General features: G+C 45.1%; 1 protein-coding gene across 1 annotated transcript in view; it reads left to right on the top strand.

Annotated features, from left to right (window-relative positions):
* LOC126518490 (uncharacterized) overlaps positions 1-19866 on the top strand; it is a 48999-nt gene extending 29133 nt beyond the window's left edge. Inside the window, exons 4-8 of the mRNA XM_072285982.1 lie at positions 8339-8425; positions 8709-8795; positions 17865-17951; positions 18302-18405; positions 19597-19866. Of these exons, the coding sequence (XP_072142083.1) occupies positions 8339-8425; positions 8709-8795; positions 17865-17951; positions 18302-18399 (359 nt within the window). The 3' untranslated portion in view covers positions 18400-18405; positions 19597-19866. The remainder of the gene's footprint in view (positions 1-8338; positions 8426-8708; positions 8796-17864; positions 17952-18301; positions 18406-19596) is intronic.
* The last annotated feature ends 243 nt before the right edge of the window (positions 19867-20109 follow it).

The following is a 20109-nucleotide window of genomic DNA, read 5'->3' on the forward strand; positions in this document are numbered from 1 at the left end:
ACAGGTTCGCCCAATAAAAGCTAGTTTTTGCCTTTCACAGTTTTGCTACTGTGTTCTTTGACGTCACGACCACGTGACAATATAGATGGGGTTCTTCTAAAGGAGAGAGGGAGTAATGTGGGTGGGTGCGGCTACAAGCGAAGGTGTAGAATTGAGAAAAAAGGAGTGCTGTACACAAGGCCAGTGACACCACCGTCTGTCAATCACGTGTCAACGGCCGTGTGTCAGCCGCCCTATCAAGGGCGTGCACAGCAGCCCTTTATTACTTGTCTCGCTGGTGGTCGTGGGCTGTCGTGTCTCTGAAAGAGATAATAGAAGGAGCGGCGAAAACCGGTTCTCGTGGAAAAAATAAAAAATAACTAAATATAATAAAAGAAATACTGAAAATAAATAAATAAAAGGAAAAATGAAAAGAGGGGAGAAAGAGCACTAAGCAAGCGAACTAGGTGTTGTTGCCCGTAGCTTGATATTTAGCATAGCGAATAGATTCTAAAGCTCCCTTTGTAACGTTTATGCCGATTGGTTGCAATGTCTTGACTTATGGATAAGGTATGATTCTCTGTAATCTCTTTGTCTTTCAAAACGGAAATTAGACTTTAAGATTTAAGAGTTTAAGTTCATCAAAGTTATTACCTTGTTGGTTGAAATTTTCGGCGACGGCTTTAGGAAGCTTTTTAGTTGTGTTTGCGTGATGTCCGTTTAATGTGGCTTTCATTGATTGTCCGGATTCACCGATATATGGTTTCTTACAGAACATTGAAGCATATAAATCACATCCGAACTTTTAGAAGCGAAGCAAGATTTGAGTTCGTGTGTATAACTATTTGCGTTGCTTTTAATTTTAGTGTCGCATTAAACGCACCTGCAGGTTTTGCACCTGGGGCGACAACATGCTTTTATTACGGGAGAAAGATGTTGGCTGACTTTCGCGTGCACTAACACGTCTTTAACGTTACTGTTGCTGCGATAGGTAACGTTTTGTACGTCCGGGAACGCTTTTCTCAGACGCTCCTTACTCGATTATATAAAACAGGTATAAATAGGTATACAAATATGCGAACCCACGCAATATGGGAATCGACGTAAGCGAAGCTTTCCGCCCTGGATGCTTTGATTGACGATAATTAGCGCTGATGTCGACGGCTAAAGCTTAATTTCTTCAACGAGGGTGGTGAGTTGATGTTAAACGTTACCTTGCGTGCACCACTGGTGTATGTCTGCGTAGTACATAGAACACACAGGGAGAGGTGTTTGCTTGAGGCAATGTTGTGCGCCATATTTTATAACATCTGAGAGGGTTGAGCTTATCCATTTCCTCACATGGCACATCCCATTGTGGCAGAAGTAATAAACTTGAATTGGATTAAGGGGCTTTACATTCCTAAACCACACTCGGATTATGAGGCAAGCCGTAGTGACAGACTCCGGATTAATTTTGACACCGTGATGTTCTTTAACGTGTCCCAAAATTTAATGCACGTGCGTTTACTATTTCGCCCTCATCGAAATGCGGCTGCCACTATTGGGATCAAATCCACGACCACTAGCAATGCATAGCGGCAAAGCTAACGCGGCGGGCGCAGAAGTGTTCATTTGACGGTCGACCACTTCCGTAGTGTCTCCTGGACCCTGCGGTGCACTTTAATTAAGGCGGCTCTGCTTCTGCATGCGCTGCGTAATTTATTTATTTGACATATTTGTAAGGGGCCTATTTTTCAGAAATAGCAGCAACGTACTGTACCGTACATTGAACTTTAGCTTATCCTGTTTCTCCGCAACCGCTGTCGTATAGTAGTGGCGTATTCTTGCTTTCTGACGTCACCTCCCCACCCTCTCTTATATGGGAACTGCCTCTTCTCCTCCTCCCTCTCCTTCTTTTCCTCTTCTCCTCTCTACAGTTCTACCGGCGTCCCCTCTGGCCTCGCACATCAGTAGAAAGGGAAGCGCTGCAATTACGAGCAGTCAAACAACGCTAAACAACAGTACGAGGAGACGGACAAAGACACCAGTGCTGACTATCAACCAAATTTCTTTATTCTTTCAGTCACCATATATATATTCCGCCGCTGTCTCAAAGCACAGAATCAACAGAATTCAGGAAGCACAGGGGAGAAAAAAATGCAATTAGTGCGATAGGAAGGCAAGCTCCTTCGCAAGGAGCGAAATAGAAGGAAGGCTTACACATTCTTCGCCGCTAACATGAATGTGGAAAGCTTCGGAAACAGACAGATGCATCAGAGAAGGTGTTGATGCCTGCCCCAGCAGGTTAATAAAGGCAACACAGTTCGGCTCCGCACAACAGTGACCGTCCTTCGGGATGCGGGGCTCAAGCTGCTCGTATCCGACAAAGAAGGATATTTTGTCATGATGCCTGGTGGCTTGTACAAGAGCAAAGCAGATTCGCCCATTCTAGGCAACTTCAAGGAAGTGCATGGAGTGGCTCCTGCGAAAGTGAAAACAAGGGCTGTTCACTTTTGCGAAAAAGCCGGGCTCTCCAAGCTGGCCTGCTCCATAAAGGCCTGCAGAGGAACCAGTCTTTCTGTGTTTTTCAGAGCCAAACACACAAGGAACTGTGCCCTTTTAGGGACATTGTTTCTCAGCGCGGAACCTGGCAACGACAAGTGGGAGTGTTCCTGCAAAGGTTTTTGTGCCTCCTCGATATCGATGACCTCTTCCTCATAAAGACGCCAGGTAATGTCTGCACCTTCCTCCGTGAGGAATTTCCAAAGGCTGTCCGAGCTTTTTCCGTGGGCATCAAGGACTTATATTACTCTTTGCCTCAACAAGATGTATGCATTGAAGTAGGCCATTGCATTGACAAATATGGTGCTCTTAGGTTTCAGAATGGATTTGGTATCAATGTCGACAAGTTCTTAGAGCTCTTTAGGTTTTACATGCTTTCTACTTTCGTTTCCTCGGAGGATAAGCTTTTTATGCAAAAGAAAGGTGTGTGTATCGGTTCATGTACAGCCCCTGGTTTTAGCGACATTTTATTAGCCAGCTATGACCGCAATCTTGGAACTAAGCTCAGCCAGCCGAGCACCGCAAATGTTATGCGATACGTCGATGAATTTTTAATTTTTCACAATACTAACACTACTGAAGCGCAGCCTGCTGCTGCTATAATATTTGACCTGTTCCACATAGTTTTAGATTCCTTTGAATTGACCACGGAGCATCCGTCAGACAACAAGCTGAGTTTCTTAGACTTGGAGCTATCGTTCTCAAGCAATCATGTATGTTGGGGTTACGCTCCTCGGTCTCATAAGTGCCTTCTTCCGTTTTCCTCCGCGCACTCAAAGATAGTCAAGCGCGGTATTGCAAGATCTTGCATGAAGGCGGCCCTCATCAGGTCTTGTGACCACTAAGTGGATGCAAGCTTCGAAAAGGAAGTAGCCTGGCTGAAGCTCGCCGGTTTCCCGGTACCGCTTTTAACCAACATCGCTGAAAGCCTCCCAACAAGTCTTAAAAAAAGCAATCGGCAGATACTCAACCTGAGAATCACTCACGGCAAATGGTTGCGGTCATCCCATATGTGCACCAGGTTGCGCATAATTTCAAGAAGGTTGTCAGCAGGGCAAGCGTTAGGTTGCCCTGTTCACTGCCAGAAATAAGTTAGGTAGCCTGTGCCATCAAATCAATCGGGTGACCGAGAACAACAAAAAAGTTGTAAAAATCAGCACAGACAGAGGTTTGTTGGTGACTGCGTGGTTTGTAAGATTCCTGTTTCATGCAAGCGTTTTGATATCGGTCAAACGGGGCAGTGCCTCAATGACCGCATGTGCGAACACTCAAACAAAGTTCAAGAACGAGCTAGAGATAGTCAGTTATCACTGCATTGCAATGAATGTGACCTACCTGTCAAAATACCGCGATGACCGCACACGTCTTATTTCCGAAGCTTTCCACATTCACGTTAGCGGCGAAGCATGTGTAAGCCTTCCCTATATTTTTCTCCTTCCGAAGGAGATTGCCTTCCTATCGCATTAATTGCATTTTTTTTATTGCGCATGCTGAATTTTGTTGATTCTGTGCTTTGAGATAGCGGCGGACTATATATATACTCACTGAAAAAATAAAGATACTTGGTTGTTAGTAACCGCTATTGTCTCTGTCCCTCTCCTCGTCCTGTTGTTTAGCTCTGTTTTACTGCTCGTAATCATAAACCAACCAGCCCAAATGCGTACTCTTCTGAAGCGCTGCGGTTTCTGCAATGCTTCTGAGGAGAGTCACGAATAATTACAGCTGTCAAGCGGCTAAAGTGGCGACGGCCAGGGAGCTCCAGAGGGCATTGTGCACATTCAACACGGTTGGGTGAAAACGAGTTTCTCCCGTTGCCTTTCCTCTCTTACTCGTGCCTGTCATGTATATACACGCGCTGAACCACCCCTCGACGCGCTGTGCGCGACAGCAGCCCACCGCAGCAGCAGTGGGAAATTCGAAGGAAGTGGCAAAGAAAGCTTCGCTTTAAAACAGCCTTGCGAGAGCGAGGGTGACATGGCGTCGCTGCGATGGCCTCTCTCCTCACACGTAACAACTATCGCGCCAGCCTGGCAGGAGACGTCCCCTTTTAACGCGACAGCGTTAAGGAGCTCGTGTCGCAGAAAAGCCGGTGTCGGCGTCAGCGGCGTTGGCCGTGAGCGATAAATCCCAGAAGGCACTTCATAAATAAAAAACATCTTGCAAGATGGGCTGGTGGGAATCGATCCAGGGCCTCCGGAGTGCGAAACGGAGACGCTATCACTCAGCCACGAGTTCGTTCCTTCAAAACGGGACAAAATCGAGTCTAGTGAATGCGGTGTTGCCTTAGAAACGTGCCGTAGAAAGTTCTACTGCGGTGTATATCGGTAATTATGACCATTTAACTTACAGAAGTCGCAGTTTCGCGAGTAGCAAAGTAAGTTTCCGCTACATTTCTTCTGCGCACACGCAGAGCCATCTTGCGGCAAACACTGAAGATCCCCTCCTCGCAATGTACGGCGCTGCCCCGACACGTGGCGCGCCAGTCGCCCCATGATCGCGTCCGCCTTCATGGCGCGTCGGGGCCCGGCTATCTGTGCCGATCGCGACGTTTGGCTGGCGTAGGGCGTTTGAGTTGGCGGTGCGAACGGGGTGCGATAACGCTATCGCGTTCCACTCTTGAAGGCGAAGCTTAAGCGTCCTCCAATTTTTCGCCCACTCTTTTCCGTCGAGTTGCGCCCCTTGGGTGGCGTCGCAGCGAATGGAAATTTAGATGGCATTTTTATGGCATTTCGCGGCTTTCTCGCTCAATTTTCCAATTCATGCTTTCGCATCAAAACAGCTACGGCAGTCTGGAGATGGAAAAACGTTGACCGACACATTAGCATACGCCAAAGGTGATGAAGGCGAAAGCCTGCGTGCCTACGAGATTTTACATACTTTTACATTGTCATCCGACTGCGTTGTTAATACTTATTCTTTGTTTTCTCTAGTTCTTTATTTTGGACGCATGTACAACGCCACTGCTTAAATTAAATTATTGGGTTTCACATGTCAGTAACACAATCTAATTATAGGACACCCGGTAGTGAGGGACTCCAAACTAATTTTGATCAGCTGGAGCACTTTAACGTGGACCAGCGTTTTTGCATTTCGCCCCCATCAAAATGCGGGCGCCCTGGCGGGGATTTGTTCCAACGACCTCGTGCTTAGCAGCCCAACACCAAAGCCACTAAGCAACCACGGCGGATATCGCCACTGGTTGTGCGTCGCCTATGACACTTTTGAACGGTTGTGGAAATCCTATGAAGACCATTAGGGCACAAGCACAGGTTCACTCAATTCTAGTTTTATTCTCACAATTTATTTCATGACGGTGGCTACATGGGTATGTATATATAGTGCCTTTTACTTTCTTGTAACGCAGGCAGAACAAGAGAGACACGGAAAGGTAAATTAGACAAACACACAGCGCCAACTTTCAACAACATCATTATTTCCACTTCTCGCAGGCGTATCTATACTCCTCAGAACATTATCAGCCCTGTGTAAGATTGCTTGGCAAAGAACAAAACCACCAAAACCCCACGCAGACACTTCTACGGCCACACTGATTTTTTAGAAGGGTGTCCGTTCAACGCGAACAGAGATAATCGAGCTCTTTTCTTTTTATTGATCAAGAAATAGTGGCGCATGCACTCGAATTTTGGTCACTTAACGCCGGACGGTCAGTTTTCCGACCCATGAGCCATTTAAGGCTTTGGCCTTAAGAAAAAGCTGCCGGATAATTTGTGGGCTATAAACAAATCTAAAATGGCCCGTTTCAAGGAAAACATTACTGATTGGTCGTTGTTTCACTTCTGATTACTTGAGCTGCTTTGTTTAGCAGAACAGTAATAATAATTTAACAGTGAGTTGTTGCGAAGTATTTGGTTAGTTTCTGTGATTGGAATATCACAGATGCTCCGTTTTCTTATTGGATTGACAAACTTTCATTCTTATTTGCGGTTCTTCCAAAGATGGAATGTGCAAGTTCACAAATATATAAGATCGCACAACCTGACTTACTATTGGTGATATGGCGACATTTATGCACATATTGGTAATCCTGATCCTACGAATACTGGTGACATGAGCTGTGGCAGCCAAGCATTGTGATACCGAATTAAGTGCCAGCGTATATACCCTACACACGTTATTGTTACTCAGACGAAGGCACGACCACCTGCCACAACCTTAGTAAAGTTGTGTTTCGCATGTTTCGCGTACATTTTACACACACACACACACACACACACACACACACACATATATATATATATATATATATATATATATATATAGAGAGAGAGAGAGAGAGGGAGAGACACATAAAGAGGCGGGATGTGTATGTGCGCGTGTGCGGTTGGTCCAGTTCACTGTTATCAGAACGTGTTCATATCACCCGTGAATTGTAGCACAATTCCACATATTGAGCCAGATTAGTCTCACTGGCAGACATGATTTGCAGGAAAAATGAAAGTGAATGTTTGGCGAAATAAGGCATATTTGCTACGTATACCTTTAAGCTAATTAATTTACGCCACATATTGCAACTTACGAATTGCAGCCGATGACTTTAGAGGTATATTCACTTGCAATGCATGCTGAGGATGACACAAATTATGAGATATGGGTTCCCAAAGTTTGTGCCAAAACACATTCGTGTTCCAGTACCTTTCGAGCTTGAATGCATGACATAGAATTTTGTTTAAAGAGTCAGTGGAAGTGCAGTTAATTTTTACAGTAAGTTTAATGGCGCTGATTTGAAAACTGGTGGAAGTTTCAAAATTTGTTCCAACTGCACGTGCCTTCTTTAGTCACTGGTTCGTTTTCGTGTCTTCCAATACGGGCATTAAAGCAATTAGTTGAAAGGCTAACAATTATTTTTGCAAATATTCAATTATGCGCGTGGATTTCCATCGTAACTAACTTGCACTGTTGGAGTATTCCAGCTCGATAAGTATATTTTTGAACATGCCACAAGGGATCCTTTGCAATCCTTTTAGTGTTAAAATACAACGACCGGTATATATATATATATATATATATATATATATAGGCATACATCGTTCACTTGCACCCGTTCGCCCTGGCAAACTCGACCTCAGCTTCGATGAGCGCGATGGACGAAGTGCTTACGAGTTTGCAAGGGCGAACGGGTGCAAGTGAACGATTTATGCCCGACCCGAACTATGATCACATGTCGTCCCCTTATCATATCTTTTTATATCTCCCCCCCGCCCGCGCCATATCTTTGTATATAAGCGCGTTCTTTAACAGTATTAAACAGTTGGTAGTTTGCGCTACACCCGCCCATGTCCCGTCCTTCACTTATTATCGTCTTTGTAAAACTGAGCGCAATATAACCATGTGCGCGTGTGTGTGTGTGTGCGTGTGCGTGTGTGTGTGTGCGTGTGTCTGTGTGTGTGCGTGCGTGTGTGTGTGTGCGCGTGTGTGTGTGTGTGCGTGTGTATATGTGTGTGTGTGTGTGTGTGTGTGTGTGTGTGTGTGTGTGCGTGTGCGTGCGTGCGTGCGTGCGTTTTATGAATAAACTCGCAGTTAGTAGATAGTGTTCATGGTTGCATTTACCTTTCTTTGTGCTCGCCTGTCTTAAGCACCGTTTTTACTAGTTGGAATGTTCACCCTCTTGACCAAATTTGCAAGGTACCGCATGTAGCAAAACTAAGCAATCAAGTTTGCTACAACTGACTATACGTCGTCGGTCTGATAATACCTTGATTTTGTTTCCGTTCAGATGGACACTCAGACGGAGTCCAATCAAGAAGTATAACAAACAAGAATTCAGCGGAGTTTCTATTTCACTTTTTTTTTCCAGACCCATGCGCCACTGTACGCTGTGGTGGATGCAAAAATGGAACAGTGCTCAGCCCTACACCAGATGAGTGTTGTCGATGCGTGAACGGTACGTACGGAACGTTGGAGCTCTTAGAACCTGTGCTCTTGGAACTCACGACACCGCCAGCTAATGTCAGCGCTCAATTAGGTATTCTTGTGCGCGAGTCTGTCGCGATCCGGGCAAGAGTGAGGCGGACAAGAGAGGGACGCTGTAGATGAAAGGAAAAATTTGCGTTTCAGCATAGCCAGCTGCCGATAGCAGCGCATGAAAGACCTCGTCGAGAATTGTTCCCCTCGAAAGCAGAACTTACTGTAAATCAAAAGTGGCTTTCTGCATTTGGTTCTTTCAGAGCTGTGTGCTACTGTGCTCTGTGCGACCTGCAAGAGCGGAACAGTGTTCAGCCCTCTTCCCGATGACTGCTGCCGATGTATAAAAGGTAACTCAGAGTCACTTTGGATTCACCTCCTGACACAGGTCAGTGTATGCGTGATGATCCTGGAGAAACAAACCAACGTGTGCTTGCATCGGTACACGCCTCCATGCTCGCTCAGTATGCTCTCTCTCTGTCTCTCTCTCTCGTGTGTGCGTGTGTGTCTGTTTAGAGGTTTGGGGAGGGCAGCTGAGTTGATCCAATTCATCTGAATGGTGTCGCAAATCGTCAAAAAAGAAAAAAGAAAACACTAGTGATAGTATACCGATAACAATGTCGATTTGTTTGAAATCAAGTCCTCAATTATATATTTCCGTACTTATCGCTCCTGTAAGTTCATGCGATACGCCTTTCAAAAATGGGAGAAAGGGCCGAAATAAAAGACAACGTTGATATAATGAACGGATACAAGTCTGTACACATGAACACGCAAATGGAAAGTGGAAACATGACCCACTCTTCCTAGAAAAGCGATCTTAAGAAGATGTCTATGGTTCAGACAGGCTTCAGTCCTAGCCAAAACTTTGCGTCATTAATGACTCACGAAAGTACCTTGTACAGTATAATTGCTGAATACGCAGCGGATCGCAATTGTTTGCACCATTAGTAGGCCATTTTTTCTTTTTTAGACAAGACCTGCGCTGTATCAGTGGACACTGAAGCCTTGACCATACTTTTGCTTGATACGAAAGTTTTCCTTTGTGTATTAATTATTATTTCTTATTTCGTCGCATAAGACGTTTTTCTCCTCATTCGTCGGCTGTGACATGATGCATAAGTAACCTATTATAATTTCGATGTTCGAAATACGCCAAGAAATAGCAAGCAACGCTACGAAGGCCACAGAGGCTTACCTCTTAACTGTTCGCATCCGCGACCAAAAAGTAGTGCGGCACGTATGAAAGAAAAATATTAGCTATGCGTCACCTAATTTGAAGTGACATGGGGTCTCCAACTTCTAAGTCTCAATACATAACGTATTTACGGCATGAAACACGTCGGACATCTAAATCTCTTTTCCACCGTACGAGCGGAGTCACAAGTTTCTGCGACCAGCAGCTACATAACTTGCGCAACGACCAAAATATAGCAAATCACCTACTAGAACCACAGATATGGGTAAGTAGTCTGTGATTGGACGTAAAACTAGGTCCATGAGTAGCACTTGTAATGTACCAAGTAGTTATTTCATAAAGAAGTTACAGTTTCGCTAGAAAGGCGAAACATTGGTTGTGATAGAAAATTACTAGACAGCTATACGAATTAAGGATTGTAGTTTTATCGCCCGTCTAAACATTCGCTTACTTAATAGCTTAACAAGCATGTGGCGAAGCGTACACAGCTAAACAAACAGACCTCACTCAGTGAGGGCGGACATTCGCTGTCAAAACGCTGGCGTGAGGAACAGTGGCAGCAGCAGCGAGCGAATTGACATTCATGCTGCCTTTTGCTTCAACGCTAACCAAGCCGCGAAAACACTGCTCACAGGAAGCTATGAGCACTCGGCTCACCTAGACTCTGTACTCATCGCAGATCGCTTCCGAGATAGGGCCCGCGCGGCCGCGCTCTGCCGCGTTATACACAGCCACCGCTGGAGTAGAACACCCTCCTTTCTCTACCACCGGTGTCTTGCGCTCGCTGGAAGACGGCGCGCTTCCTCGCCGCCTGCCTCCGTTGCGCGCGCTAAATCAACCATTCAGGTTCGCACGCTTTCATTCGCACCTGCAACATACGGCGCGTGGCCACGGTGTTATCGCACTTCGACTTTATACGTATCACTGGATTTTGCTTTATGCGGAGCCTGGATTGTCGATATAATTGCTATCGCTATAACACCAAGGATAAAAATCAACTGCACTTCGAAACGCGCGGAGTGAAACCTCTATGGACGTAAAACTTACGCTATTCTAACGCGCACTTTTTTTTTCTCTCGAGAAAATGGAGCCGTAAATTCCCTGCTAGATTGAATCGGCTACGAAACCAAAACAGCTTTCATGACGTGGGCTCACTTTGCCGCACAGTTCATTTGTACAGCAGCAAAGTTAACTTTAAATAAATGCGGCGGAGCTGATTTGAGGAAACCAGCCGCAATTGCGCACCGCCTATATTTCTTGCTAAAAAATTGGGTGCGCGGTAGATTTCTACTGGGTTCAGGAGCTTTAATGTAACTGATACGCCCTACCTTCGACATACAAAAAGTGGGCGCGCGTTTTGCTCAGCGGCGTGTGCAGTATATGGCAAATACTGCCAAATAAATCGGTAGTGTGTTATGACATATTTTAATCATGTTATTTAATTCAACGCGCCGGATAATTTTATCAATTTTATCCATCCCGTTAGGGTCGAATTAACGGAAGTCGACTGCATGTAATATAGGTGGGCGAGTATCAACTTTTTCGAATAGGAATATTAAGTATCGAATGAAATAGTCAAAAGTAGGGGCATATATTTACAGCAGCTACTACAGGCGTCGTATATGACATTGATGCGGCCATCTCAGGCAAGAATTTACTACTTGTGATAAATACTGCCAATCATGGGACCCAAATACTACAGGTGGCCCGTCTCGGAAATCCAGATGCGTAAAAATTGTCTTTAAAGGTGACTCCCTTCCGTCGCATGAGAAGGTAGGTCATTTCCGACATGCTGTCCGGCCCTTTGCTCTCCAGCCGCTTCAGTGCGGTAAATTCCAGAAATTCTGCCACGTGAGCGCCGTCTGTGGAAAGTCTACGATATGTTCCCGCTGTGCAACACAACACTCTGCAGACAACTGCCAGGGTAAAACTTACAAGTGTCCAAACTGTCAAGGGCCCCACGACGCCTCATCAAAGGAATGGTCAATAGTTAAAACAGAACTCTCCGTCTTGAAGAAAATGGTGAGGGACCAGTCGACCCATCGTGAAGCAGCTGCTGACGTCAGGGGACTTCGTTCTCGCCGCAGACGCTCATCAAGGAATCCTGCTCTCCGCACAAAAAATACGTGGGCCACAAAGCCTCTTGCCGCTGAATCTGCTCCAACCCCAGTGCAGTACATGTCCAAACCGCGTATTGATAATGGAGCAGCTGAGAAGAATGCCGTGGATGAAGCATGGCCACCACTGCCAAGGTCAAGCCCTATGGAAAAACCCCAACAAGGAGTGGCACCACAATGCTGCACCCCTCACCCTGATGAGCTGACAGAGCATGACCGCCGGATTGTAACAATGCTCAAGTCTTTGATAAATGCGATTCCCATGCTTGTGGGCAACTCGAATACGCCAACAGCTCGAAGCGCAGTGCAAGTGTTGGATGCCCTGAGCTCAGTGCTTGCAAATCTTGCCTAAGCACAATGGCTCTTCCACTGCCTTCACTCCGTGATGAACTGCGTAGTGCGTCGATTTTGCAGTGGAATCCCAGGAGTTAAATCACGGATTTCATGTTTCCGGCAATACGTTCTTACGAATCGATGTCATGTAGTGGTAATATGTGAACCGAACGTGTCAAAAGCGCTAAGACTCTCTGGGTACGAAACCTTTATGGCATCGACGTACGGGCAATCCAGTAAAGTAATTTTTTACATCCGTACAGAAATAACTTACATTCCCCAGTCATGATGGAAACCAATACGTGTGTCTCCGTATTACAAAGAATAAAGTGGCCTTCACCCTTATTGGTGCCTACATCTCCCCATCTAGTCAGTTCGACGGCGACCGACTGAAAGACATCCTGAGGGCGACTTCTGGACCCTGGACTATCACGGGTGACTCAATGCTCATCACTTGGGTTGGGGAAGCTCTGAATAAGTTCCAGGGGCCTGAAACTGGCGGAATGTGCTTCCGACCACCAACTCAGCATTATGAACGATGACAGTACAACGTACTTGCGTGGTTCGACCTATAGCAGTTCCTTAGATTTGACTTTGGCGTCATGGTATCTTGATCAAAATGTTCCGATGGTTCTGTGACATCGAGACTCATGGCAGTGACCATATTCCCACCTACTTAAGATTCACTGGATTTGGAAGCTTCTCCTTTTCTACTTCCCGCCAAGTAAGGTGGTCAACGTATAAGACAAAGGTGGAAGAAGCATGCAAAGAAGGATTTACCTGCACCATTGAGAACCTTATTACAAGTGTACTGGAATCGTCTAAGTACACCTTTACATCCGCAAGAAAACGTACGGATTTCGACATGGAACTTGAGCGACTTCGAACGATTCGCAGAAGAGCTGAGAGGCGATACAGGCGCACCAAGTCAATTCATGACCTTAGAGTTGCTCGACGTACACACAAGAAAATCCAACGTCGTATGGACAGGCTGGATGAACAATGGTGGAAGATGTTCTGCGAATCACTTGACCCCCGCAAGCCACTGTCTATCATATGGAGGAAGGTAGCGGCCTTGGCTCGTCTCCACAGCAACGACACCCATTCTGCACCCTAGCCCTGCATCAAGGCTGCTCGCAGGTTGATATAGCCGTTGATGTCTGTGTGAAGATTGCGGGCTGTGGGGTCGCCATCAATAGCAAAATTCTGGGTGAGGCTCCTGCGACACGTTTGCTAGAATCGAATGTGTCCTTCTCACTTGAGGAATTGGACGTTGCTCTGGCCACATGCAGGCGCTCATCGTCACTAGGACCAGACGGCAGCACCTACGCTGCTTTATGCCACCTAGGTGAAGATGGCCGAGGTAGACTTCTGGAATGTTACAACCAGTCATGGAATGATGGCGTCGTTCCTGAGCGGTGGAAGTCCAGCCGCTTGATACCACTCCTGAAACCTGGAAAGTCACCACTTGACCTAGCGTCCTACCGATCCATTGCGCTGTCCAGTTGTGTTGGGAAAGTCATGGAAAGAATGATTCTCACACGCCTAGAGTGGTACCTTGAGCGCCACCACGTACACCCCGAGGCCATGTCTGGGTTTAGAAGAAGCCGTTCCTCTATTGACAGCGTCATTGACCTCGTGACGTCTGTACAACAAGAAAAACACCGCAAGCGTATATCGGTTGCATTATTCCTCGATGTGAAAAGCGCCTATGATAATGTAACGCATGAAACCATCCTTGATGCCCTGGACAATAATACAATTGGTGGACGCATGTTTCGCATGTTTCGGTGGATTCGGAGCTATCTATTCAAAAGATCCTTCTTTGTGCACAGTGCAGATGGCCGAACCGCTGACCATTACACATGCCGTGGCGTCCCGCAGGGTGGGGTTCTCAGCCCCACTTTATTCAACCTTGCAATCCTTGGACTTGCCGACGTTCTGCCACATACCGTAAACATTTCCATATATGCTCACGACATATGCATATGGGCCTCGACAGTTACACGTCTCCAGATGCGTGCACGGCTCCAAAAAGCAGTGACCCTAACATCATCGTACCTGCGTGCTCAAGGCCTCAGTATTTCAATCGAGAAGTCGAGAAGTGCGCCTTAGTCGCTTTTACCCACGAGCCCATGACCTGGTACCCCATTTCCATTGACCACCAAACAATTTCATACGCAAAATCTCACCGATTCCTGGGCGTTATTGTCGACAGAGACCTTTCATTGAGCCCCCACATCACATACTTGAAGAGGCTTACTTCTATCGCCAATATATTAAGGTCTCTTGCCGGTAAAACGTGGGCCACATCCGTGGCATCTATTCTTCAACTATACTACAGGACGCTTTTCCTAGGATACTTGCGATATAGCCCACCAGTGCTCTCCAATGCTAACAACACTAACATTCATGTTCTACAGAGCATTCAAGGCCAAGCCCTTCAACCTGTCTGGGGCTACCTCGAAGTGCTTCAACCGTGCAACAATTGTCACCGCGAGAAACCACCTCAACGCACTCCGGGCGCATGTTCGCCATATATCCAGAGTCCCTGACCACCATCTCACTCGCTTGCCCGAGAAAAGACCCAAGGCAGCGTTCTCCAGATCAGTTGCGGCTAACGGGCACTCTTTGTCATTGAGGCACTCACCCACAACAAGAACGCCATCCCCTCTGTGGTGCTTGAAAAAGCCTTCTGTGTACCTTGCTGTTCCAGGAATAGTGAAGAAAGCTAGCCTGACCACCGCGGCTCTAGCAGATCATATTGGAACTTTTGCATTGTTCATACGCTAACCGAACCCGTGTTTACACGGATGGTTACGTCTCGGAAAATTCGATGGGCGCAATTGTTATACCATTTCAATCGGTCGTCATCAAGTTTAAGGCTTCACACGTAACGACATCTACGGGTTCCGAACTGGCCGATCTTCACGCTGATGTCGAATACATTGAAAATGACCGCCTAACAAATGGGCAATATTTTGTGACTCGAAAGCAGCCTTCCAGAGCTTCCGATATTTAAGACGTGGCAATTATGAACAGCTGGTGTCTAAAATCAACGAAACTTGCCATTGCGTTTGTGAACGAGGACATGATATCATCTTTTAGTGGTTGCCGAAACATTGTGGCATCGTTGGTAATCACCTCGCCGATGAAGCTGCCCGACGTGCCCAGGCTGGCGCACCGATACTCCTTATACTTTTATCGATAGTAGACGCTGCAAGAGAGCTTTGCAGTCTCACTCGAACCATCACGTAAGTTACTGGCATACACCCCAGAAATCTAAGTGTCGTTTATACAGCCTCAACCCATCACTGAAGCCTAATTTAGCAGCGAAACTTTCACGACGTGACGCAGCACTGCTGTGTCGGCTGTGGGTAGGAGTAGCATTCACCAACTCCTACAGTGACCGTATTGGAATGGCGGACTCACCAATGTACGCTAAGTGCAAGTGTGAAGAGACCATCAATCATCTTCTCAGCCACTGTTCTCGCTTGGACAACCAACTTCACACTCTCCAGTGTGCCTTGAATAAACTGAATGACTGGTCATTTACAGAAGCAAAGGTCTTGGGAGCCTGGCCTCACAGATCATTAGCCCAGAAAGCAGTTCGAGCGCTTTTTCACTACCTGAAGGCAACAGACTTGACTGCCAGACTATAGACATCCTACACCTACCTTAGTTCATGTGAAAGTGTGGTACAGACTCATGTTTTCTCTCTCCTTCTTTCACTCCCCGTTCGCCTCCCCACGTGTAGGGTAGCAAACTGGACTCAGTCTGGTTAACCTCCCTGCGTTTCCTTCTGCCCTTCTCTCTCTATTTCGGTAAAGTTAGGTACCCCGCCTGTACTGACTAGTGCAAAGAAAGCAACTAAACATCATTGACAAAGGGCCAATTTTAAACATCCCTTATCAATAACTGTTATTAAAAACCAGCATAAATTGCCTCTCAACAGCTTTAGAGCATTATTACAAACAAGCTTGAGAAGAATGACTGTCTAGAGTATCGAATGAAGGTTCTCGAAAGCGCTGAACAAGTGGTTACTGAAAAAAAAAAGAAACTGCTGGGCGACTTGTGCGCTGTAAACAAATGTAAAATGGCCCATTGCAAGGAAAACATTACTGGTCCTAGTTTAAAAGAGAGAAATGTTACATGACTGGACTGCCAGAAATACTAAATTTTAAAATACAACAAAACTCGCAGCGAAACAAGAAAAAAAGCTTGCGTTATCAATTGTGTTTCTGCGTTGCTTTTAAAACATTGGTCGTTGCTTTACTTCTGATAATTTGCAATGCTTTGTTTAGCAGAACAGTAATAATAATTGAACAGTGAGTTGTTGAAAAGTATTTGGTTAGTTTCAGTTATTGGAATATAACAGATACTTCGCTTTCATATTTGATTATGAGATTGTCATTCTGATTTACCCTTCTACCATAGGTTGAATGTGTAAGTTCACAGTATGTAACGTCGCACTGCCTTCTTTGGTATTTGCGCTATGGTCGCATTTATGCAAATAATGGTAACCCTGATTCTACGAATACTGGTGACATGATCTGTAGCAGCGAAGCATCGCGATACGAAATCAAGGGTCAACAGATGTACCCACCACATCCCTGCTACTCTGACGAAGGCAGGACCACCTGCCAAAACTCTATCAGTTGTGTTTCGCAACACACACACATACATACATACATACATACGTACATACATACATACATACATACATACATACATACATACATACATACATACATACATACATACATACATACATACATACATACATACATACATACGGGCTTCCGTTTTATTGTTATCAGAATGGTCTTCTAATGCCAGGCATCACATGAAGCACAATTGTACTTCTTGAGCTAGATCACTCTCAGAGGCAGCGATTATTTGCAGAAAACATGAAAGTGAATATCTGACGAATTAACACATATTTGCTAATTAACTTATAAACTAAATAATTTGCGCAACATATTGCAAGTGAAGAACTGTGACCGATGACTTCTAAAGTTATGTCCACTTGCAACGAATCCTGAAGATGGCATACCTTTCGAAATATGCGTTCCCGAAATTTGTGACGAAATGCATTCCTGTTCCAGTAACTTCCGAGCCGCAATGCATAAAACGTAATTTGGTAACAGTGCATGTTTCCGACAAGTTTGAAGGCACTTCTCTTAAAACTGGTGCTATTTTCGAAATTCGTTTTCATATGCCTCGTATATGCCTGGCAAGTATACGTGTACTCCAATATGGGCGCTTTAAGCAATTAGTTCAAAAGTTAATTAAACGTTTTTCAATATTCAATTATGTATATTCATTTCCAACTTAAGTAACTTATACCCTTCGAGTATTCCAGCTCAATAAATATATTTCTGCTCAATGCCACAAGCGATCTTAAAAAATATGGGTTTACGTAAAATAACACAGCCGCTATATATATATTTACATATGTTTGTGTGTGTTTAATGAATAAAGTAGCAGTTAGAAGATAGCGTTCATGGTGGTATTTACCTTTCTTTGTGCTCGCCTGTTTTAAGCACTGTTTTTACTAGTTCGAATGTTCACCATCTAGACCAAATTTACAAGGTACCGCATGTAGCAACACTAAGTAATCTAGTTTGCTACGACTGACTCTATGTTGTCGGTCTGATAATGTCTTGATTTTGTTTCCGTTCAGATAGACACTCATACGGAGTCTAGTCAAGTATGCAAACAAGAATTCACCGGAGTTTCCATTTCACTTTTTTTTTTTCATTTTCCAGACCCATGCGCCACTGTACGCTGTGGTGGATGCAAAAATGGAACAGTGCTCAGCCCTACACCAGACGAGTGCTGTCGATGCGTGAACGGTACGTACGAAGCTCTTGGAGCTCTTAGAGCCTGTGCTCTTGGAACTCACGACACGGCCAGGTAATGTCAGCGCTCAATTAGGTATTCTTGTGCGCGAGTCTGTCCCGATCCGGGCAAGAGTGAGGCGGACAAGAGAGGGACGCTGTAGATGAAAGGAAAAGTTTGAGTTTCAGCATAGCCAGCTGCCGATAGCAGCACGTTAAAGACGTGCTTTCATCACCTCCCTGGGAGTACGAACATTGAGATATGTCTCTTAAACCTGAGCTGTGTTTTCTGCAACAGTGACAGCCTATTGTCTGTGACTTTCACCATAGAAACGCCTTGATATTTTTTGTTTCGTATATTATAGATCCATGCGCCACTGTGCGCTGTCGTGCCTGCAATGAAGGAGCAGTGCTTAGCCCAGTTCTTGACAATTGCTGCAGATGTGTGCCAGCCCAATCATAGTTTCAGGTAAGCAGGAACACAATGAACAAGGCACTGTGTTTTTTTTTTCGTTTTTATTTGTCATCAACGTATATGTTGGCAACGCAAAATAGTCACTGTAGGTTTTTACGACATCGATAATCATTAAGCACGTACGTTAATTAAATTTTTGGGACAAATGTGCTAACTGCCACTTCTAGTAATCATGCTGAAAGATGTTCGGAAATAATTGATCAGTCCACTTGCATGAGCGGCGGCTTCCAGTGCGACCTGCCATGCCCTCAGCGTCAATTCCCATGGCTGACGCAAGTCCTCTTTTTTGGGGTTGAATTCTGCGTATGCCAGCGTCTGAAGGCGAGCGTCTTTAGCTGTTGCCGCACCCAGATCGGTTTGTGCTTCCTTTTGGATGAAACACTGCTTTATATACCCTTGTTCTATTGGGTCTGCGATTTTAAACCGAATTTGATGAACAGGATCAGGAAGACTATACGAGCGACCATGCGCCCACATACGAAAGGTCCACTGAATTACACAACGACACCTTTTAACCAGAAAACAATTTGATAACTCTCGCGCAGCAATAGGAAACAACAAGCCTCGTGTATATTTAACTTTTGGAACTCTTCACAGTGCTCGTACTATTCATGTTCGAAAAAGTTAGACTTACATGGGGACACGAGCCCAAGAACAGTACGGACAACACTAACGCCGACTTTTTTTTTGTCGTTTCTGCACGCCCAACTTATTCCAGCATGCATCCTTACAACTAGCTGAAGTTTCTGTCCTTCTGAGCTTATAATATATTCGAATTCCACCTTATGGCAGTGACAGGGGCAGACACACTCAATGCTAGAGAACAAATACCTGCGCCTAAAGTCCCACAAAAAGAAGACAGGGACAGCCAAGGTCGTAGCCTAGTCAGGGCAGCATAGAGGATTTGTGAAGGGGCAGGTAAAGTACACGTTCACCTTCCTTAGGTGGTGTGTGATATTTTAGTCGTTCTTTCGCAATATCTGCAATATAAGAAACAACGCATAATTAACAGCCTTCTATGATGAAAAAAAAAGCATATATTTTCTTACTGTTTTGTTTGATTGCAAGTGTAGCTCTATCGGGCTTTGAATTTTATAGAATCAAGCAGATTCGAGAAAAAGCTAGGAAGGGCCGGCGAACTGGTTCATGGAAATGTATATTTAAATTTTCTCCATTTTCTTGCAGACTGTACTCTTGGCTTATGCACGAAGCAGGGAGTGGTACAACTGCGTTGCAGCCCTCTCCTAGCGCCCATTGTCGATGTACTTAAGCAGTGTCCACGAAGCACCGTCACATCTATGTGGCTGACCACTACTCTACTCAATATACTAAAAAATAGCGAGCTTCTTGAAGGTACTCAAAGTGAGCCCCTATTGAAGCTTGTCATTTGCACCGTTAAAAACAATCTTCGTTTTCCTTGTATGTGCAGCAATAAACCTGCTCAAATTGGTTGCAGTACTTTGTAAGCGCAAGTACTATGTAAGTGTTGGACTTTATGTATGTATGTATGTATGTATGTATGTATGTATGTATGTATGTATGTATGTATGTATGTATGTATGTATGTATGTATGTATGTATGTATGTATGTATGAATGTATGTATGTATGTATGTAGCCAACCAGCAAAGACTGCAGTATCTGCGAAGCGTTATCAGATGAACCAACTTTTCTCTGCACGTGAGCAATTGTGTATGTG

The sequence above is a fragment of the Dermacentor andersoni genome, chromosome 1, assembly GCF_023375885.2.
Source record: "Dermacentor andersoni chromosome 1, qqDerAnde1_hic_scaffold, whole genome shotgun sequence".
Lineage (NCBI taxonomy): Eukaryota > Metazoa > Arthropoda > Arachnida > Ixodida > Ixodidae > Dermacentor > Dermacentor andersoni.